The 22363-nt window shown below is 32.6% G+C and overlaps 1 protein-coding gene across 1 annotated transcript in view; it reads right to left on the bottom strand.

Annotated features, from left to right (window-relative positions):
* The window catches only part of LOC129224998 (erbin-like), a 48579-nt gene extending 34089 nt beyond the window's left edge, over positions 1–14490 (bottom strand). Inside the window, exons 1-5 of the mRNA XM_054859546.1 lie at positions 14320–14490; positions 9953–10070; positions 6596–6674; positions 3139–3228; positions 2837–2957 (exon numbers count right to left, since the gene is read on the bottom strand). Coding sequence (XP_054715521.1) covers positions 2837–2957; positions 3139–3228; positions 6596–6674; positions 9953–10070; positions 14320–14490 — 579 coding nt within the window. The remainder of the gene's footprint in view (positions 1–2836; positions 2958–3138; positions 3229–6595; positions 6675–9952; positions 10071–14319) is intronic.
* Between the last annotated feature and the right edge of the window lie 7873 nt (positions 14491–22363).

The raw sequence follows: 22363 nt of genomic DNA, 5'->3' as shown, positions 1-22363 counted from the left end.
TCGTCAGAAATTGCCTAAAGCTGCAATTTTGGAAATTAACTTCTAAATATTTCCTGAGGAGAATACCTCCACCCTTTCCCCTAACGCCATCAAAAGTGACCAACAACACCGTTGTTAACTCTTCAATTTCAAAAAAATCTACAGGGGAGTTTCCGAACCACGCGTTTCCTAACGTCATCAAAGATTGCTGAAACTTGTGTATTTAGAACTTCAAATTAAAAAATTTCTCGGGAAGGCTCCCAAACCCTAATATTCCTCCTTACGGAGTATGGAATTTTTATGCCTTCAGTATAGAGAAATTTTCGAGGAAGACACCTCCCTTAACGTCTCAAAAAATAAACTAATATTAAGTATTTAAAATTTCAATATCAACAAATTACTGCAGACAACCTCCGAATGGTGACGCCTCTCCAGACATCCTCAAAGTGAGCCTAAAATGCGGTTTGCGGACTTGGAATTTCTAAAAAATTCTGGGGAAAACTCTTTGATCCTTACCTTTGATTTAACATCACAGATGATGTACAATTGCTTATTTAGTACTTCTAGTTTGAGAAAGTTCCTTGGGAGTTCTCCTCATCGTAACATCATCGACGATTATCTAAAATTGCTTTTTGAAATCTATGCTTCAAAACCTTTTTTTGAGAGAATCCCCGAATCCTATAACGCGGTCAAAGATGGCGTAAACCTGCGTATGCTAATCATTAAGAGTCCAAAAACATTTCGCGGGATAGTCCCGAAAGTCATCAAAGGCGTTTTTATAAGACTTCAATTTCGAATAATTTCCGTGGAAATCCCTCAAGCCTCACTCTCAACCAAAATTTTGTTTTTCAGATTACAATTCTGTTTTTTTGGACTTCAATTTAGAAAGCCTCGGGGAAAAGTCCCCGAACTCCTCTCTCCTTAACATCATCGAAGATCGCCAAAAATTACGTTGATGGAAATTCAATTGCAAAAAATTTCCGTTGGAGACTCCCTGAATCAATCTTTTCAAATAATGAACTAAGGATGGTTCCAATCGATCTCCCCCCCCCCCCCATCACCCCACACTATTTTAACTTGCGACTGTCGGCTCCACCTTTTTCGGATGTAGGCATGCTCTGCTGGAATTTTGTGATGATCTTTCGTGATATTTTTCAGAGTAGGAAACTTACCATCTTAAGCAAGTTCCGAAATCGACGATAGAGATAAATTTTGAGCTAATCTTAAGCATTTCTCTTAGAATTTTAAACTCTTCCAATAAGTATTGGCAGGGTGACAAAGTTAAGGAAAACAAGAAATATTTGCGAATAACATCTCAAACAGACCTGGCTGTCGTATGAACTGAGTATTGAACTAAGTACTCGGTTATTATTGAACTGTTTTTGTATTGAATAAAAGTTTGCGGGATCAATGATTTGTGTGACAAAACCATCTGAATCACTCCTGTTAATCGTTATTCAAAATGAAGTATTTTAAGCAAATTTAAATATTCACGAAAATAACCGTGGGACACATTTGTTACTAGTTTTTTTACGTTTTCAGAAACATGTAGAAATAAAAGTTTTCTGCATATTGCGTAGGGAGGGATCCTTACCATTATAATTAAATAGGGGCGCGATTTTCAACTTTAGTACGGGGTGGTTCAAAAGCTAAATCCGGCCCTGCTATCAGGTCTCTTAGCTGTTAATGGAGATCGGTCACTTTTAGAGGTCGTTTTTGAACATGCAAGAAATAAAATAGTACCAATAGAAATCATATATATTCTGCTTGCAGTACATTAATTAAGAATATTATGATAAGAATGTCTTTAAATAAGGAAATTAAAATTTTTCTCTTTTAATACAAAATATACTTATTACATTATTTTCCGTTTAGAAACTAATTCACTGTAAAATATGATAATACAATTGTCTGCTTCAGATTCTTAGTCATTTCCAAAGAACTTCTGTTTCTAACTTGCTTTTAGCTGCAAAATGAAGTTATCATGAATGTCCTATTGCTTAATTTTACAAATGAGCCAAAAATAGACTCTGGCTGCTCAAATGAACACTTAGGAATGCTTTCGTTCCATACATAAGCGACTATAAAATTTCGAGAAACAACATTTCGAAAAAGTAGTCCTTAACTTCCCACAATGACGGATGCACGTCTGACTTACCTGATACATATATCACCTTAGCTTTCCAAGAGCGTAAAAAAACTACTCTGCTTTTTGTAACCAATTTACAACTTCTTTTTTTAAATCCCTCAAAGCCCGCCTAGAAGAATAGATTTTAGCCCCTTATTCTAGTTACTTTCCACTTTCCTAAGCAAGAAAAGACTAATATCTATGTACAAACTAAATGTTAAATGTTCTACTGCTTTTCTTTTGTTAATTCTCTTTTATTTTTCTGTAACCAATAATTCCTTCCTTTAATACACCGCCAGCTCAATTATTCCATCCGAGGACTGCAGTTTCGTGCTTTTTAGCACTCATCAGCCCGGAATAGGAACTACCTGAGCTGGAGGCGAAAAACCTCATAAGGGAGCCAATAGAGCCAAACAAACTGATAGCTAATGTAGAATTAGCACACTAGATGAGTGACCGCAGCCCCTTATGAGGTTTTTTGCCTCCAGCTCAGGTAGTTCCTATTCCGGGCTGAAAAGTTGAAAAGTTTGATATAACAAATCAGTTAAAGAAACTGAAAAGTTAGAACAATCAAGATTTGCAACGAATTATGGCGCAAGAAGATATTTTCAAATACCTCAAAATTCAAAAGTTATTTTGACTGTATATAAACAGTTTGAAAATAAGAAAACTGTGACAAAATTACAATTTTAAATTAACAGCATTCAGAAAAATTTGCAAGTAACTTACCAATTCTGCAAAATCGTTTTGGCCAATATCTAACCTACACAATTCCGTTAGCCTTGCCATTGATTTTGGGAGAAGTTTTAAATGATTTTCCCTTAACTCTAAAATTTTAAGATGAGATAGCCTAAAAATATAAAATAAATACATAAATACATTCCATTATTAAACATAACTAAAACAGAATTATTTATACTGAAAATGCAGTTTAAATAAGAAGGATTGGGAATGCATTTTAAAAAGCAGAAACAATTTTTCAGAAATAGGTATATACATAGATTACATAAAACATGCTACTCAAAACATACCTCCCAAAATTTGCTGGAAGATATTCCAAAAAGGTATCATTGAGATAAAGTTCTTGCAGATTTAAGAGAAAAGTAAAACCTTCAGGAAGTCTGGAAAGAAAAATGTATGTGTAATGTAAATGTCTCAGCAAATATGTACAAAGGTACATATAGAGCACAAAACCTTTCCTATCCCCCCTCCCCACACACATATTAAAAATGGTTATATAAATTACTTTATATGCTAGGCTTGGAGTTGATTGAGTGGTAGAATATGCAAAAGAAATTTCTAAAATGTTTAAGCAAGTATTAATAACAGGAAATTTTAGCTTAAAAAAATACTTATTCCATGACTTTCAAAACCTCTTTGGTCATTAAAACTCAAAGAAAAAAAGACAAAGAGAAATAATATTCAAGTTATATTTCATTGCCTTTAAAAAATAGCTCACTTATCTTTCTTTTGATACAAATAAGAAAACTTCTTGAGACTGCAATTTACACAACATTTTATCGAAACTAACATGCAAAATTGCCCTGGTCAAAAATTCCTAGTGTAAAAAACTGAAGGAGTTGGAAGGAGGAGACAAAAAAAAATGTAAAAAAAAAAATAACAATTCTAATGTATTAGCATATTCTTTCATTTTTAGATCATAAATCTCAGGAGCAATTGGTGAAATAAATTTTTCTCATTTCTTATATCATCATTTCAATGCATAAATTCTGTAGAAAAATTACTATCAGCAAAAGTTTAAATTTAGTGTACATGATAAGATTTGCTAAATTATCTCTTTATCAGTCAATTTTCAATGATGAATTGGGCATTATAAGAACACATAAAATAATTTTTGCAGAAACATTTAAAACTCCATGCACGTTAAAATAAGGATTTTTTTTTTCAAAGTGGAAAAACCAGAGATTATCATGCTATACCTCGAGTCTTTTGTCTCTACCCCTCCTGATCCCCATTATCATAATTGCTCACTTTCAAAAGAGGAAAAAAAACAAGATTTTGCATATGATGATACAATATGATTAATCGTTGTGCTAACACTTCCAATCTTTGACATAAATGTATATTGAATTATTTCTAACAAATAAAAATATGTATATTTATAAAATCTATATATATATAAGAGCGACGGTGTTTGTTCGTTTGTTTGTACCCAATGGCCAGAAACCGCCATAGCACCTACAGCTCTGAAACTTGGCACAAAAATCGAATGTACTCAGGGGGCCTGCACTTTGAACCCAAAATTTAATTTCAAACAAGACAAATGGAAATAGTTTGAAGATTGACCAATTTTTGAATTTTTATAAAAAACCTTTATTTTGTGTTTTTTTTCCGGGTTTAAATTTTTTCTAAACTCATCCCCTAAAAAGTACTAGATATTTCTTATTAGTATGTAATAGTCAAAACATGTCTCCCTCTTTAGAATTTTTTCTTTTTTTAATACACGATAGCTTTTTTCCAAAAAAAATTTTTATGAAATTTTGAAAAAAACCTTTATTTTTCACTTTTTCCTGGGTTTAATTCTTTCTAAACCCATCCTACAAAATGTATGAGAGCTTTCTTTCCGAAAATTTAGTATATAGCAGATAAGACATTTCACCTTCAGAAGAAAAAAAAATTTCAAAATTATGCAATAGCTTTTTTTAAACAATTTTTTTAAAATTCAAAGTGACACAATTTTCCCGGTAGGGGGGGGGGATGTTTCTTCATTCTGTGATGTCATGACAAGGCTATGGTTGCGGTTGAATAGTAGAACCGGTGGTTTCTTGATTTGGTTATTGCGCCATTGTCATAGTTCATTGTGCCAATGTTAATTGATTTTCTTTTTAATTTGAAAGTCACTTGGCAACTTTGGCGACGAACAATGGAGTTGCGGATTATGATTACTGGTATTTGACATCAGATGGGGGGGGGGGGGGAGAGCGATTCTAGAGTTTTTTTTTCCTTTGCGCAAACAATAGCTTTTCAATAGTTAAATTTTTCATAGAGGGGTATGGGATTTCTTTTTTGTCCTAGATGTGCCATGTTTTTTAATTGAGTGTTTTTCTGCTGGGAAGTTGAATATTCGTTTTCATACAGGATACGGGACTTACTTTTTGTCCTAGATGTACCATGCCTTTTAATTGCAATTGCTTATCGGTCAGAGTTTGTTTCGTTCACCAACTGGGTGAGTTACTGCAGCGCGGTCTCTTCCGCAGTACGTTTCACCGTTAGCTGTATCTATTTTATGTTACATATTTGCATATTTAATTTAATTAAAATATTGAAGTGTTTTCTTTTTTTCTTTTTTTTTTGAAAGTTCTAGCGCTAGTTAATTAAACAAGTAAAGAGCAGTTTTTTGAATGATCTTTGTTTGCAATTTTGGCATAAAAAGGTGAATGATACAAAACGCAACTGGAAATAGGTATAGAAAATACGAAAAAGAAGGATATAGATTAATTAATACCGATGCCAAATTTATTTAAACAGCCGCCGTAAGCGCAGTACTTGGCATGAAAACGGGGGGGCACGGGTATCACCGTGCGGGTACTGCTAGTAACTAATAAAGTGAGGCATAGAATAAAAACTGACATTTTATATATAATATTTATTTAGAAAATTGAGTTTTACTTTATCTGCAGTAACTCAATATCGCTTCTCCCATCAGTCTTTGTTACAGATTTGACTGGCAGTTAATACATTTTTAATTAAAGTTTTGCTTTTAATAATTGACTGAAATATTTTTAATAAGAGCAAACTTTTCTTTTTTCACTAAATTTTAAAGAATGATTTTTATTATTGTTTTGAGCAATTATGAATTGTTTATTGTTTTCACAAAACCATTGAGTGACATCCATCCTTTGATTTTATTTTTCTATGCCCATAATACAGGCGTCCATGTACTTCGGAATCGAATCATTTAAACAACGTTCTCGACTTAACACAATACTTTTTACGTGAAAACAGTATTCGGCACACAACATCTATCCCTTGGCATTCATTTGAATTTCGACATCTTGAATTATAATTATGTTTGCGATAAAACATGAAACTCAACGATTAGGGTTGTATCGCATTTTGTGGTTGTATAAAACATAATCTGAGTTCATAATCTCAAAATTCAAACTATTTTTTTCTTTTAACTTTGCTAAGGATTTGTGGCATTTAATTTTGCGACAAGAAATTTATAACTTAACTTTGACTTATTTTTTGTACATAACTGTTGATTTTAACTGTTGTGCATATCTGTTCTGCATTGATAATATGCACTATTTCTCTATCAAAAATACCTTTCAGACTGTTTGAAACTTTTAAAACATTTTCTTCACAAAAATTACTTCCTTGAATGTGGGAAATTTACTAATACAATGTCTTAAGATAGAAAGCGAATAAATTTCAATTAAAAGTTTCTAAGTTCAACGAAGTAGTTAAAATAATAGAAATGCAACATTTAAAAATAAAAAAAGCTTGAATAAATGATATACTTACTTTCCTAAAGGGTTTACACTAGCATCTATGGCAGTAAGGCACTTGCATCCCTTTATGTTGTCAGGAATTTCTAAAATACCTAGTAAAATTTCAAAAGTATTTTACAGTTAAAAGGTTTTTGCACAAGCACTTAAAGACATTCATGCGACAAAAATAGACAATTAAATAATGTATACAGTAAGTTATCTGAATTTAATCAATAAAAACAGCCACACTGATCCTTTCTTGTACTTCATTGTTTTCAGTGTTTCAAATGAATAATTTTATTTATTTATTTTATTTATTTTTTTTTGAGCTATGTTGAAAAGTTGTTTACATATTTATTTTATTTCATTATAATTTTTTGATTGTGACAAATATACTGTGATCACAAAGACATTACTCCTTAAAAGAAGAAAGGAATACATGAAAGATTTTATGTAATAAAGAATGAATAAAACGAAAAATCAATTTTCTTAAAGCACAAATCATTAAACAACCAAACAAGATTTAACCTTTTGTACCTTGGTGTATCATAAGTAGGGCTGGGAAAGATGGGACATACTATAAAACATTGATTATATTTACTACCGCAATACCCATATTCAGATCTCAATCTATATAATTCTTTCTCGGACTTACTTGCAAACTAATTACTTTACTTATGTAATATGTATTGAATTCATATCCTTCGCCCCCCCCCCCCCATTAAATGTTGAACTTACAGGCCTAAATATAACAAATATCTGGAGAGCGATATATTGCAGTATTAAAATTCAGACATCACCCAGTCCATCATAAGTCATAATCCCTCATCATAAGTAAGTCATAAGTAGTCATAAGCCATGAGTCATAAGTAAAGCATATTTTTGCTTTATTTCTGGTGATTAATCACTTCATTGAAAATGAACGTGTCATCCCTAATTATATTTTAATTTTTAAATTAAATATTAAAATTTTTAAATACTTAGTTTTACTTGATATACAGACATAAAAAAACACACACACACACAGGATTTAAAACAGTGATTTACTGCTCAGTTTTACAGATTACAGGAAAAAATATATATTTTCTTCTCTTTTTTTTTTTCTTTTTACTTCCTTTATTTTTTATAAAATGCAGAAATCAATTACATAACTTAAGGTTTAATGCAAAAGGAAAATTATTTGCAAGGGAAAAAACTGGATAGCAGGAAATTTAAAAATTATTTCATAAGGCAGTTTAGCTTTCTCTCAATAACCAATCACTGGATATTTGAAGAAAAGGATTTATTCCATTTTCTAAAAGTAATAAAAAATCCCAGCTCACAGTATATTTTTTTATCTTTACTAATAATAAAGCTGAAAGTCTCTCTCTGTCCCGATCTCTGTCTATCAGGATCTCTGTGACGCGCCTAGACCGTTCGGCCGATTTTCATGAAATTTAGCACAGAATTGGTTTGTAGCATGGGGGTGCGCACCTCAGACCGATTTTCCGAAAATTTGACTTTGTTCTTTTTCTATTCCAACTTTAAGAACATTTTCCCAAGCAAAATTATCATAAGATGGACGAGTAAATTACCAAGTTAACATAACCAAGAACCATCACATGGGCAAGCCAATTGGCGAGAAATTTATCATGCATTATTTGTAAATGTACAGGCGAACCAAATGACCTTTTAATTTTCTACTACCGGCAAAGCCGTGCAGGTACTACTAGTTAATTTATAAAATTCAGACAAATCTTGATCTGTTACTGTCCTGGAAACACAGAAATAATTAAACATTTTCTAAAGAAAATAAGCAAATACTGAGAAAATTATTAAAAAATATTATATGCCACAACAAAATCTTTTAATAACATGATGAGGAATGATAACATTACAATTTTATGAATGTACTAAAAACATCAGAATCAATAACAGGTAGAAACATTTAAACTGCCATGTGCAGGTAAACGGCAGTATCTGCAGAAATGAGTTTTCGAGATATTCGAACAAATGTATGGTGAATTCAATACTAACAACAGGAAAATGCTGGGATTAAACGGTTTTTCATGCTTTTTTCTTAGCGGAAACCAAATAAGCGAGCTTGTACAAAAAAGATAAAGTTTAATAGATGACAAAAAAAAAAAAAAAAAAATTAAAAATTAAAAATGTATGCAGTTACTGCCATTTACCTGCACAGGGCAGTATATGTCAACCTCGTGGAGGTGGATGATCTAAAATTCAGTTACTTTTTGAATCAGACATTTCATATCTCAGATAATTTATAAACAAAAAGCTGGTAAACATTAATTATGCAAACATTATGCCAGTTTGAAATTGATTGAAAAAAGATTTTCTTTACTAATAATAGAGCTCAAAATCTCTCTGTCTGGATGTCTGTAGGATGTCTGTGACGCGCATATCGCCCAGACCATTGGGCCGATTTTCATGAAATTTGGCACAAAGTTAGTTTGTAGCATAGGGGTGTGCACCTTGAAGCGATTTTTCGGAAATTTGATCTTGTTCTTTTTCTATTTCAATTTTAAGAACATTTTCCAGAGCAAAATTGTCATAAGACGGACGAGTAAATTACGAAATTATCATGACGTGGAATGGGAGAGCAAATAAACATAGCCAATGGGGTCGTTTCCAAAAATTTTTAAAGTTTTTTTTTTTCTGAAAGAGCATGTTTAAAAAAATAGGATCTGACCATTTTTTAAATAATTTGTTTATGTTTAATATTTTTAAAAAATTACTTAAATTGGCACGCTTTCAATGTTTATGTCTACTGCCGATGACATCACAAATGATGAAATGCTATTCTGCGTCTTGTAAGAGCAAAATATTTAATTCACATCTTTACTCACATGTATTGGCAACAATATGGTTTATAGCAAGCATACAGCGCAGTTTCAATTCGCTTCTTCATTATCAAAACGTGGAATAGCGGTAGAAAGATGCGGCAAAGTGCATCATTTGTGACGTCATCAAGACCACACCTTGTTTGAAAAATCGGACATTTAAAAAAAATAATTAAAAAATAACTGTTGGGAAAATAAAAGTTTTTTCTGGGTCCATGTTATAATTTTTTTTTTTGCTTATTCTATCAATTTCAGTGACAAAAAGGACTACTTTTGACTGAAGGAAACAACCCCATTGGCAAGAAATTCGTCATTCATTATTTGTAAATATACAGGCGAACCCAATGACTTTTTAATTTTCAACTACAGGCAAAGTCGTGCGGGGTACCACTCGTAGAGAATAAAACCAGAAACATATCATTACCAAATGTTTTACCTTAATGTCTTTTTCTAATCAGACAGTTTCAAAGTACTTGCATTCTCATAATATACATAAATGATCTAAAATATCACATGCTGAAATGAAAAAAAAACACCAAGTTATAAATTACCATTTTTGCTAATATCCAGTCGCTCTAAATTAATGAGAGATGCTATTGCTGGAGGAAGATTTTGAATTTCATTGTCACTTAAGTTTAATTTTCTCAGGCCATGGCAATGGAATAAAGGCTGGGAAAAAAAAAGGTAGAAAAAACTTTATTTCAGAATGTAACAGCAAAAGTATGAATATAAATAACGAAAACAAAAGCATTATATAAAAATATTCAAATTTTCATCCACTTAAGTACATTTTCTTGTATGAATGTGTCAATAATTTCTATGCAGCTACTTTATTTACAAAAGCAGCATTGCATTGCCACTTGCTTGTTCCAAGTTTCACTTGGAAACACTTTCACTTGTCTACCTTGTGACAGAATGTTTTACCAAATGTCGAATTTCTTGTCTGCACTAACTTATAGCTAATGTATCCTTAAGAAATAGCATATGCAAGATGGAATTTTCAATAGATAGTGAGGCGTCAAAAATTGCGCAAAACATCCTCAGATGAATAGTCAATTGACTGCTGCATTTAGAGCAGATGGAACTTCTATCATTACATCAAAGGATAGGTCAGCTTGATGTACAAAGTTATGGCAGTACCTGTTTCGCTATATGGGTCAGAGATTTCGACCCTAGAGAATGAAGACTTAAACAATCCAAGCATCAGAAATAAACCCCCAATCAATAAAGAGATGCACAATTGCTGACAAAATACGTAATGAAGATATTAGAAAAGAATTACGGATATTTAACTTATGTGACAGAGTGAAAGAATACCACACCAAGTACAAAAGTCATGTACAGCGCATGCCGAGTACTAGACTCTCTAAGGTTGCCCAAAATTATGCTCCTAAGGGCAGAAGAGACCGTGGCAGACCCATAAAATGTGGCTAGATCAATGAAGTTGTAACAGGCATATTGCCTAATCTTTGCAAATGATGACAGGTCAGCTTGATGGTAAAAATATAATCATACAGTAGAAGTTGTATGATTGCTGACTGATAGTAACGCAATATTTGACACCAAACCACACAACTTTTCAGATAACTACAGATGAAAGAGTTTTTTTTTTTTTTGCAGAAATTTATTTTTATGAACTTAATTCAACTGCTTTCTGGGGTTTCAGCTATTATGTTTATGATTTTAATTTTTTGCAGTCTCAATTTATCATCTGCATTGCCTTGATTTCTATTGCTAAAAATAAATGATGAAAAGTGCCTGTTTTAGAGTGTTCAAAAGGGGTTGCTACTGCAATCGAAACTTTCAGACAGTGTTTTTTTTGGGGTCTGTTTCTTTTTTTGGGGGGGGGGGGGTGGAAAGTGCCCCATCACTTTTCTTTTCAAGGGGGGCACCCCTCCCATTTTTGTGGTTTTTAACTAATATCTCCAGATTATAGCCTCACAGAAATGAGACCTATTGAAATGGTTTCTCTTAGGGATGCACTGAATATCCGGTAACTATCCGGTATCCGGCCTATCCGGCTGATTTTTTAACTATCCGGAACTATGAGGTATCCGATCCGGCAAGCCACTCCGGATCCGGATATCCGACAGTTTTTTGCAGGATATCCGGGCAGTTATCCGGTAAAAATGTGAGAGATATCCAGGGTTGATGTGGGATTATCCGGTACGAAATGAGGGTTTACTTTTGAATTTACTTTTGCAAAAATTCCAGTTAAAGCTTTCACTGTTTCATAAACTTTTCGATCATGCTTCCTCTTTTAATATTGCTGCTTCAAAAACAACCATTCTTCTTCAAACCTAGCTTCTGGCATTATCCCGCGTCGTCCCCCCCTCCCCTTGGCAAATCTGCGGACGGTATGTTCCCAATAATTTCTCCCTCCCTCTCTCACTCTCTCTGCTTTAACACACTGAAGTGAAAAGTCAACCTTGAAATGGTTCATATCAAAGTGCTTGAAGTTGGAGGAGCGGCTGTGTTGAAAATTAAAATACAGTCAAGTTCCGACTTGCGGGAGGAATGCATTCCACTACTCCTCTCGCGTAAGTTGAAATTTAGCGTAGTAGAAAAATGTATGAATTCGGATTTTTAGAAACATACTAAAAAATTTTAGGCATTTGTAAACACTTCTCACACTATTTTGAACCATTTCTTAACTATATATTACCATTTCTTGCACAAAAAAAGCTGTATTATTCACCATAAAACTCTGTTACGATGTACAAAATTAATGGTCAATGGGAGAGGGACATGTAAATAAAACAATAATATAGTTACTGTGTATTAATAATTTAATAATGCACGCTTTGGTGCCATTATATCTCATGAACATTAAAACGAAGAATGAAAGAAACTAATGAAAAATGCGGAATAGTTGCACTGAAACAAAGCAATGTTTAGAGTAGTACGGCGTGGAAACTTCCGTTTTCAGTGATACTAAAAGGATGAAGAACCATCAAGAAACCAATATGTAGTGACCAATGACGTAGTCGATGCTTGCACCCAGCCCGCGCAGTTGTACAAATGAACTACTTTCGAAATTATATTTGCTTGTATATTTCTACACATGCTAAAATCCTTTCATTGCATTCATTTATATCCAAAATTTTGTGTTGCGTTTGTATTTTTTCCATTTTTAGTTATCCGTAAAAGTTTTCTCCCCCTTTTTTAAATTATTCCACTTCCGTAAAAATGAGTTGAAATCTACCTGGAAAAAAAACCATCCACAAAAAACAAAAAAAAATCTCAGAACAAACGTACAATTCATTTTATTGAAAGCATGACACATTTTAGAGGAAGGAGAAGGGAGGGTGGCAGATCGGCTGAAATTTTCAGTTGATTATTTAAGTATAATTTTTTTTATGTTTAAAAAAAATTGTTAACATGTTGAGAACAACTTTTAATAATATATTTCAGATATTAATTTGCATTTTTTAATAATGTGAATCGTTATTTTCTGGAATTAAAGGGAAATCTTAAGTTGATTATTTAAGATTAAGTTTATTAATTTGCTTTTAAAAAATGAACGCGTTGAGAATGACTCTGAATACTGTATTTAAGATGTTAATTTGCATCTTTTAAGAGAGTGAATCTTTGTTTTCTGGAATTAAAAGTAAAATTTTCAGTTGATTATTTTAGCATAAGTTTATTAATTTGTTAACTGGGTTGCCCACCTAGGGGGAGGGGGGGGGTGTTTTAGGGGTATTTTCTCTTTTTGGGAGGGGCTTTCTATTTGGGAGGGGGTATTTATGGTTTTTAGGGGGTGGGTCCTTGCTCTTAGGGGGGGCACCCCTGTATTTAAGATGCTAATTTGCATCTTTAAAGAAAATGCACCTTTATTTCTGGAATTAAAGTAAAATTTTAAGTTAATTATTTAAGTTTATTTATTTATTTTTTGAGTCAAACTGGACCTGTTTTAATATTTTCTTTTTTAACTTGTATGTTAGAAAAATTTTACATGTGTATTATCTGTAATAAAAATGATTTCAAAGCAAAGTTTTATTTTTTGTTATTTCTAAATTGGAAACAAGAAAATGTATTACTTTATGATGAAGTTTTAAAAAATTTCTACACGTCATGCAAATCTAATAACAAACACGACTCATTATACAACCTTTAAGATTTCAACTATGAATAATTAAAAGTTTAAACCATGTGTACATTACATACAGAAATAATTTTTGCCGAAAGTTTGTCTCTTTCAAAAAAATCTGTCGAAATAAAACAATATTTTAATGTTTCATTTTATATGTAGCACAATTTTTAAATTAAAATATAGAGGCTCTAAAAAAGTACATTTGAATGTACTTAACATGTTTTTAAAGAAATGATATGTGGAACAAGTTTGATTTATTGTTTTGAAACGGCGTTGTAGAAAAATATGCGAACATGCAATACAATCGAAATGCCGGATATCCGAATCCGGCAGGTAAGGGGGCATTGGATATCCGGTATCCGGCAAAATCACTATCCGGTGCATCCCTAGTTTCTCTCTATGATTGAAATTGTTTCCCTGAACTTTTCAGGTGAACTAACCAATAAATTTGTGCATTTGTATCAAGAAATTCTCAAAAATTTTCAATCCGATTAACTTGATTGGCAAATTAAGCCCATCCTCCATAAGAGGAAGGGTGCCCCCCCCCCTCCCTCCCCAATGCTACAAAGATCCCAAAAAAGAGAAAATACTCCTTAAAACACTCCCTCTAAAAATTTCAATGGCGCAGATGTTAAAGGAAAAGTTTAACTATAATTTAATAAGAAATAAACATTTCCAAAAGACTGCTATTATTCCACTATAGAATAAAAAAAAAAAAAACTTATGGACGAACTTAAAGAAAACGTGACTTTTACGGACCAGAATGAAAAAAGGGACTCTCAGGGTTTTAGGGTTCTTACTAAAAGCCCTGGTATTGGCACTTACCCTTGGAAGATCTTTAATCTGATTGGCATCCAAAAAAAGCTCTTCCAACGTTCTCTCAAAGCTGAATACTTCATTTGGCACATCTTCTAGATTTGAATGGCTGTAATCCAATAATCTTACATCATCATTTTCGGGACGGAGGCAGGGACAGTGACGGAGCACTGGAGCCATAAACCCTGATAAATATGAGTACATAATTAATATTTGTAAGAAAAATTGCAGATTTTAATAATATTCAGAAGCAGTAATTATTGATTAGCAAAAAGCATTTAGGGGTAGAGTTTGTTTTGGTTTCATGCATTTCGTAATTTGGAAACAAAAAAAAAGGAAAGCTTGTTGTTTAAAGAACGAAAGGTTTCCAAAAAATTTGCTACCTTTTAACTATAAACTTACTTAAATATAGTGGGGTCATTTTTTTTTAGGTTAAAGCATTGCTTGTGATTAAATTAGCTGATTTCGGAGCTGCTTTTGCCATCTTTAATCTTTGTTTCAAAGTTCAACATTTTTGTTGGGGTTGTCTGTTTTTGTGGCAAACAAGTGACACTGACTGACTGCATAGTGTAGATGTCAGTATTAAATTAATTTTCTTTTTAAATTCAGCATAACATTAATCAACACCAGGACAATATTTTATGTTCACAGTCTATAATTGTGGAATTTTAACCTTTAAATTTGCGTAACTATCTAGCACATTCACTACGAGCATGAACAAATAATTATCCAGATTTAGTTATATTTATAAGAGCACAATTTTTTAGTTTAAGTTAAAAAAAACTCTTATGTTTATGAAAAACTATTGTATCTTGATATTTTTCATGAACACAAGCAATTTGTACTTTAAAAATTAATTAAACCACCATTATGTTTTGTACACTTATGAGTGGTTCTCAAAATAGAGGGTAATTTTTAGCCCTAAAACATTCAAAATGATTTGGCTGCCTTTTTGGAATTTTTCAAACATCATATATGTTTGATTTGTTATTCTTTATTTGAATCAAAAAATTACGCTCGTTTCAATTAAAACACTTTAAAACAACAGAACAAATGTTGAAAAAGGTCATTATAATGGACATCCCCAGCAGCTGTCAGTCTTGTACAATGTCTATATTTTTGAAGTATTTCAAGTCATATTTAAGACCCCCCCCCCCCCCAAAAAAAAGCATCATTCTTTGTTTAAATTACCCTTACAAGATCATTATATTATATACCATGTTTAATGAAAGAATTCAAGTTTGTTCACTATATTTCAGTTTTAAAGCAAGTGCATACTTTAACAGCTTGTTATTAATTAATATTTCCTTTTACAAACAACAAACAGTTTTTGAAAAAAAAATGTTTCTGCTCATTCAGTAGTGGATTTACCATATTGCTATTTTGAGGGACCCCCCCATAACTATAGGACCTAAAGGTCAAGAGTCAGAATTGTTCTATGTGGTCACGTACGAAATTCGGAGGAGAGGATAATTTTTACTGTTTCAGGGGGAAAAAATATATTCTTGCACTTCCTAAAAGAGAATTATTCAATGCTTCCCCCTCCCCACAATATGGAAAATTTAAGTTAAAATAGGTTTTTGAATGTTTTTCAAAAAATAAGTAAATAAATAAGTAATGAGAAATCGGCAGGAAACTATTTTGGGCGAAATACGTAGTTTTCAGTTTATAGCAAAGCCTCCAAAGCAATGAGGATCAAATACAGTGTAGATAAAATTTCACTTTTCACAAAAATAATTTTAAAAAAAACTGTAATTTATAACAAGATAATTTTATGTTATATTCAATTCAAACTTTACATTGAGATAAACATCCAATTCTGTTTTTGGAAACTTAGGCAATTAATAGTTTTGTCCACTCTTGCAAATGACCTTACATGGCAACTACGCGAAAAATTTAAGATAAAAAACAGATTTTTGAATTTGTTGCATAAAAGTAATTATGTGAATAATTAATAATCTTCAAAAAATTATAATTTAGACCAAATAGTCAGTTTTTAGTGCATTAGCATCTAAAGCAATAAGGGCAAAATAATATTCTGAAGATAAATTTTTGCATTTTTGAAGAAAATAATTTAGAATAATTAGAAAAAAAGGCACATTTTGCATTATTTTCAAAAGCTCGCATTGCAATGACGATTCAACGGAGTTTTTTTGATTTTAAACTTAAGCACTTAAAGACTTGTGAACTTGTTTGCACTCTTGTGAACTTTCACCTTGGTAATGACCAAATATATGACACCTAAATCAAAAATTAAAACATAAATTTTTGAATTTGTAGCATAAAAATGATAAATATTCTCATAAAACTAGTTTAGTTGATGAGTTTTTAGCATATTTGTATCCACAGCAATAAAGATAAGATTAGAATTTAAATGCTTTTTTTTTTTTTTTTTCATTTTTCAAAAAAAAAAAAAAAAAAACTATTGAAAATAATAATAATAAAATTGCAGAACATTTTGCGTCACTATTTTTATTAGTTTGCAGTTAAATAAAACATCCAATTCTGCTTTGACTTCGGAAACTTAGGCACTTAAGCATCTTGTCTACTTCCAGCTTGGTGAATGACCAAATATGGCGAAAATGTTTTACGCGTAACTGAAATACTGAAGTATCGCCTGCCCGATCGAAAAACGATCTTCCCGGATCCACCCTGTGCCTCCCCCCACCAGCTTTTTTCCCCCTACATTTTTCTGGATGGCGTAAAAAGTAATAGGGAATGGAAAATTTAGGTTTTAAAAATAATTAAAAATGCCTTTAATCTACCGATTTTACTGTCGATTTCACGGCGTAAATTAAGAGGAAATCTCGCAATATGTTAAATTTGATTAATTGCAGCAATCTTAGACTCTCACTGAATTAATTTCAACAACTTACAAGTAAGATACCGCGATGGACGATCGCGAAATGACAAGCTAGGTCGGCAAAAATTTTATTCAAATATCGGTCTTAAGCTTAAAAAATAATAATAAATTTTAATAGCAATTTTAATAAAATATTTAGAAAATTATTAAAAATAATAAAAAAAAATCGGGAGGAATATACTGAAGTGGAATACCATCGGAAGCAGCGGCAGCTGATAACTTAGCTAAATTTACTGAAACAAGATAATTAAATTATCAGTTAAGTTATATATATATATATATATATATATATATATATATATATATATATATATATATATATATATATATATATATTAAATGGTTCTTAACTCTTGAATAGTTATATTTGAGTTTATTTGAAGTCTGAGACAACTGACTTTTCAGTTGTCTCAGACTTACTGCTAGAAGTTTATATAGAATTAGCTTGAAGTTATTGCTGAAGATTGTTATTGCTCAGATTGACAAAGCGATACAGTTATGGCAAGAAATTTTATGTTAACATAAAGTAAGCTCGTTAAGCTTTGGACGAACTTCTTATTAAATAAACGAATGTAATGAAGCCAGAGGCATTCGATAGCCAGATTTTACTCACATTAATTCTGAATAAAAGCAACAATAAGCAAGAACCGTAATCACGAAACGAACCCTTTACGCGATCACAAAAACAGGAGCTTTTCAAAGTTTGAAACATACATAAATTCCAGTTCAAAAACTTAGAAAAATATCAACGATCTAATAAACCAAATTTCAATAATTCTTGGATAGGACGATGAATTGTAAGGGATCGATCGCAAATTATCTGTTTTTATCATGAATCACACCGAACGATTGCAAGCAAGTGTAGCGAATTTGTAAATGACCCCTTACGATTCGTCACCTATCCAAAAATTATTGAACATCGGCTCATTAAATCACCAACACAATTGCAACATTCAAACAGCGGCCGCACATCACGTTCGCCACGTAAAGCGGACAGAGTAACGTTTTCCGAAAAGGAAGAAGCATTCATACTTTGCGGAACGCGAAAAAGTCACATGTCAGTCTCTCATCCAATAGAGAGAGCGGGCTCATCTCGTAGAGACCAATGCAATGCGACGCCCAACTCTACGGACCGTCAGAAATCTGGCTTCTCGTCCCGTCGACAGGTCCCGTACAATACGGCTTGCTGTCATGGCAACGCCGGTCGAAAACTGGTTTTAGGGAGAAAAGCATACGTCGGTGACGGATGTGCGGACGTAGTGTGAATGTTGCAAATGGCGTAACTACGTACCGCAAGACCCCGCAACGCGGTGGGGCCCGGAATCGGAAGGAGCCCGAAAATTTTTGAGTTTTGTTTTCATTCAATTTCATTAAATTGTTCGAAAAATCAAACTTACTTTAAAAGCTTTTTGGTTCTGGGCTATTGACCCAGGACCCCCGATTAAAATATTGGGGCCCTAAGCCAAACACTTTTTCGGGGCCCTCATTTTGCCAACCATTACAATTTTTGCTATTTGCTAAAACAGTTATAGCCATTTGGGGCCCCAAATAGCGAGATCTCAACCTATTGGCCCAGGGCCCTCGAATAAGATATCAGAGGTCGTATGCCAAACATTTTCGGAGCCATCTTGAACCAAACATTAAAATTTTTGACATTTGCTAAAACAGTTTTTGCCACTTAGGGGCCCCAAATAGCAGGGGTTCTAGGAAACGGTCTATTTGACCTATTCGGTAAACAGGCCCTGACATTAGGTGGGGGAATAGATCCCAACTCCTGATTTCCCAATTTAAAGAAAAGAAATGTAATAGCTACTTGTTTTAAGATTAAAATTTTTTTGAGGACAATTGCTAACAAATTACCAACTAAGTTTTCTTACTTTTTTTTTCAAAATAAATAAAATATAAGGCCTTAGCCAAGAAGGTGTGAAAGAAGGGGTCCTAAAGCTAAATAATTTCCTTTTACTTCACCAAAAACAACCTATTGTTTTTTTAAACTTCAATTTCGGAAACATTCTAAGAGAGAATCTGAAAAACCTCCTTCTCCCTATAGTGTCCAAAAATCGCTTCAAATCGCTGTTTTGGAACTTCGATTTCGAAAAATTCTGGAGCAAAGTTCCAAACCTCATCCTTTCCCACATTTCGGATTTTAAAATTTTAATTTTCAAAAAATGCCGGAAGAGCCCCGATACCCCATCTTTTCTCGTCAGGCCATTAAAGGTGGCCTACAATTGCGTTTCAGGAGTTCAATTTTTAAAAATGTCCGGGGAAGCCTACGAACCCTCATTCCTTTTTAAATTACCGAAGATCATCTAATATTGCGTTTTGGAAACTTAAATATCAAAATAATTTTCCTGAAGTCTTATCTTTGAACAGCTTCTCATTATACATAACATCCTTAAAACGATTTGTGGATCACTTCCGATGAAGTTAGGGGAAGGGTGAGGCGTTTGAGACTTTGTCCCTTAATTTTTCGATACCGAAGTTCCAAAAAGGCAATTTAAAGATGGCTTGCAATCGCATTTTTAAAACTCCAATTTCGAAAAATTTACGAAGAAGGTCCCCAAAACTTGCCCTTTTCTTAATGTCACCTAAATTCGCCTAAAATTGCGATTTTGGAACTTCAATTTCGAAAATTCTCGGCAGAGTCCCCAATTTAATCCTTTGTTGTAAAGTCATCAAAGGTGGCCTGCAATTGCGTTTTAAGAAGTTTCATTTCAAAAAAATTCTGGGGGAGAGTCCCCGAACCCCCCTCCCTCCTCCTTTTCATTAACATTAACGAAGATTGTCTAAAATTACGTCTTTAGAACTTTAATATCGAGATATTTTCGGAAGAGCCCCCTGACTCCTTCCCCCAAACGTGATTCCCAATCGCGTGTGTAAAAACTTTCGAAAAATAAGGCCTCCGAACCTTCCATCCTCCTAACATCGCTGATGAACATTTAAAATCACTATTTTGGAAGTTGGAAAAACTTTGAGGGAGAGTACTGAACCTCATCCTTTCACCCAAACGTCATCGAAGATAACCTCTTAAATTTTCAGAAGTACAATTTCGAAAAATTTCCTGGGATAGCCCCCGAACTCCGTTGTTTTAACGTTAAAGAAAGTCTTTTAAAATTGCGTTTTCCGAACTTCCCCTACCAAAATATTTGTGGAAGAGAGTCACAGACCCCTTTCCATTACATTACAAAAAATGGCTTGAAATCGCTTATTTAAAACTTCAATTTCGAAAAATTTACGACGAAGGGCCCCGAACCTTCCTTCTTCCACATATAGTATGAAATTTCGTTTTTTAAACTGGAATTTCAGAAGAACTTTATAAACTCCCCCTGAACCCCAATTTCTGTACAAATATTATATTTACAATTAAATTCATATTGGTAATTCTTTTTCTCCTCATTGTGACGAATTCTCCGGATTTCTGTAGCTAATGATCCCTTTCTAAACTTAAATCTCAATCTCCCCCCCCCCCCTTTATATAGCTTCGCCTCAGAGCAACAATAGGATATCTTAGTGTTATTCCTAGGATTAGATGTCTCAGTGTTGCTATGAGGCGACGATACATGTGTGTGTGTGTGTATTTAAAAAAAAAGTTTTTAGTAAGGGGCCCAAAATCAGATTTTGCGGGGCGGCCGAAAATTTGAAGTTACGCTACTGCGACCAACATCTTTTAAAATTTTTGGAACATTGAACTGGAATTTGATAATGAGTTGGGAAATCTATTTAGGGTTCAAATTATGAAGGTTAAATTGCTATCTTTCGCGCATACGCAGTGAAAATATTATTGCATTAAACGTTTATATTTCATCAAATTTTCAGTACTTTAATTTCAAGTTTTACTATTACGTTTTCCTTGCATGCTGTCAAATATTCTGAAAGTCTAGTAACGGTTGACGGAAACTCTGCATGTTATGAGCTGAAAACCATCAAATAAAATTTTAATTTTTGAAAGAAATGCTACATCTTCGGGAGTATAAGTGATACTATCACGAAAATATAAAACTTAATTTTTCATAGTAAGTAAACTTATTTCCGAAATTTATAGCTCATTACCAGCTATCAACGATGAAGGATGATCTGAAACTTTTTTTACTTTGCTTTTTCAAACTGTAGCTGGTCCCCTAAATGCATGAGTGATTTAAGTTTTATTGGAAAATTACAGTTGAACATGGTTTTTATGTGACCAAAGTTACAGAGCAATAAATGTTCTGACGGTTGCTCTGAGGCGATGATATGTACAATTAATTTTTAAGAAATGCTGGAGGCCTTAAAGTATTACTGAGGCTGAAATACTAACTTTGAAAATAACACTGTGCTTCTAGTAATCTCACACTTTACACATTCCGTTTGTTGAGTTATTTCTTACCAATGAACATTAACAATTAATACAATCATATAAAAATTCTTCAATTTCATTTTCCAGTTTTCTCAAATTTTTTTACTGGTCTTAAAAGTTTTTACACGCTGTATATTTCACTCGAATCCGTTCAATAGAACCGGAATAATCTCGTACTTTATAAATGCGCATATATGCAATGTTTTTACAAATATAATGTGTCAATAACTTTTCCTACTATTCTATCATTAACATGGTGCTTTAAGATTGTCTTGTAATTTTAATAAAAAATGTAAGTCTTGGATTTAGTGACTATTAAAAATAAATAAAAAAAATAGCTACTAAATTGAAAGTGTATACTGATCATGGGCAACTAAATATTTGAATTTTCATGTCTGATAAACAGAATGTATTTCTATTAAAATAGAAAAATTGGTTTACAGACTCAGAATAAAATTTATAAATATTATTATTTTTTTTAAACATGAAATCTGAGAAAAATAAATCGCATCAGTCACAGGAACACAGGAATAAACAAGCTATTAATTCTGAGATTAACATTTTAAGTTTAAAGAGAAAAAAATATATATAAGTTTTAAAAAAAAGATTTAAAAAAAAACGGTGACGGAAGACTTATAGCATTAAAATTCATTATTACAAAATCGGCCGATATTTTTCACCGATTAATCGGTAATCGGCCAATTTGCTTAGCGGTACATATGCATACTTTTTCACAAAGCGAAATTTAAAGACTTTCACGGGGGATCTTGGAAAGCCTCCCTCACGTAAGTCGAAACTCCACTGTAAATATATTTTTAAAAAATAATAAAAAGTTAGCAAAAAAAAAAAACTAATTT

The sequence above is a fragment of the Uloborus diversus genome, chromosome 6, assembly GCF_026930045.1.
Source record: "Uloborus diversus isolate 005 chromosome 6, Udiv.v.3.1, whole genome shotgun sequence".
In the NCBI taxonomy this organism is placed as follows: domain Eukaryota; kingdom Metazoa; phylum Arthropoda; class Arachnida; order Araneae; family Uloboridae; genus Uloborus; species Uloborus diversus.
This window is presented reverse-complemented; position numbering and strand designations above follow the sequence as displayed.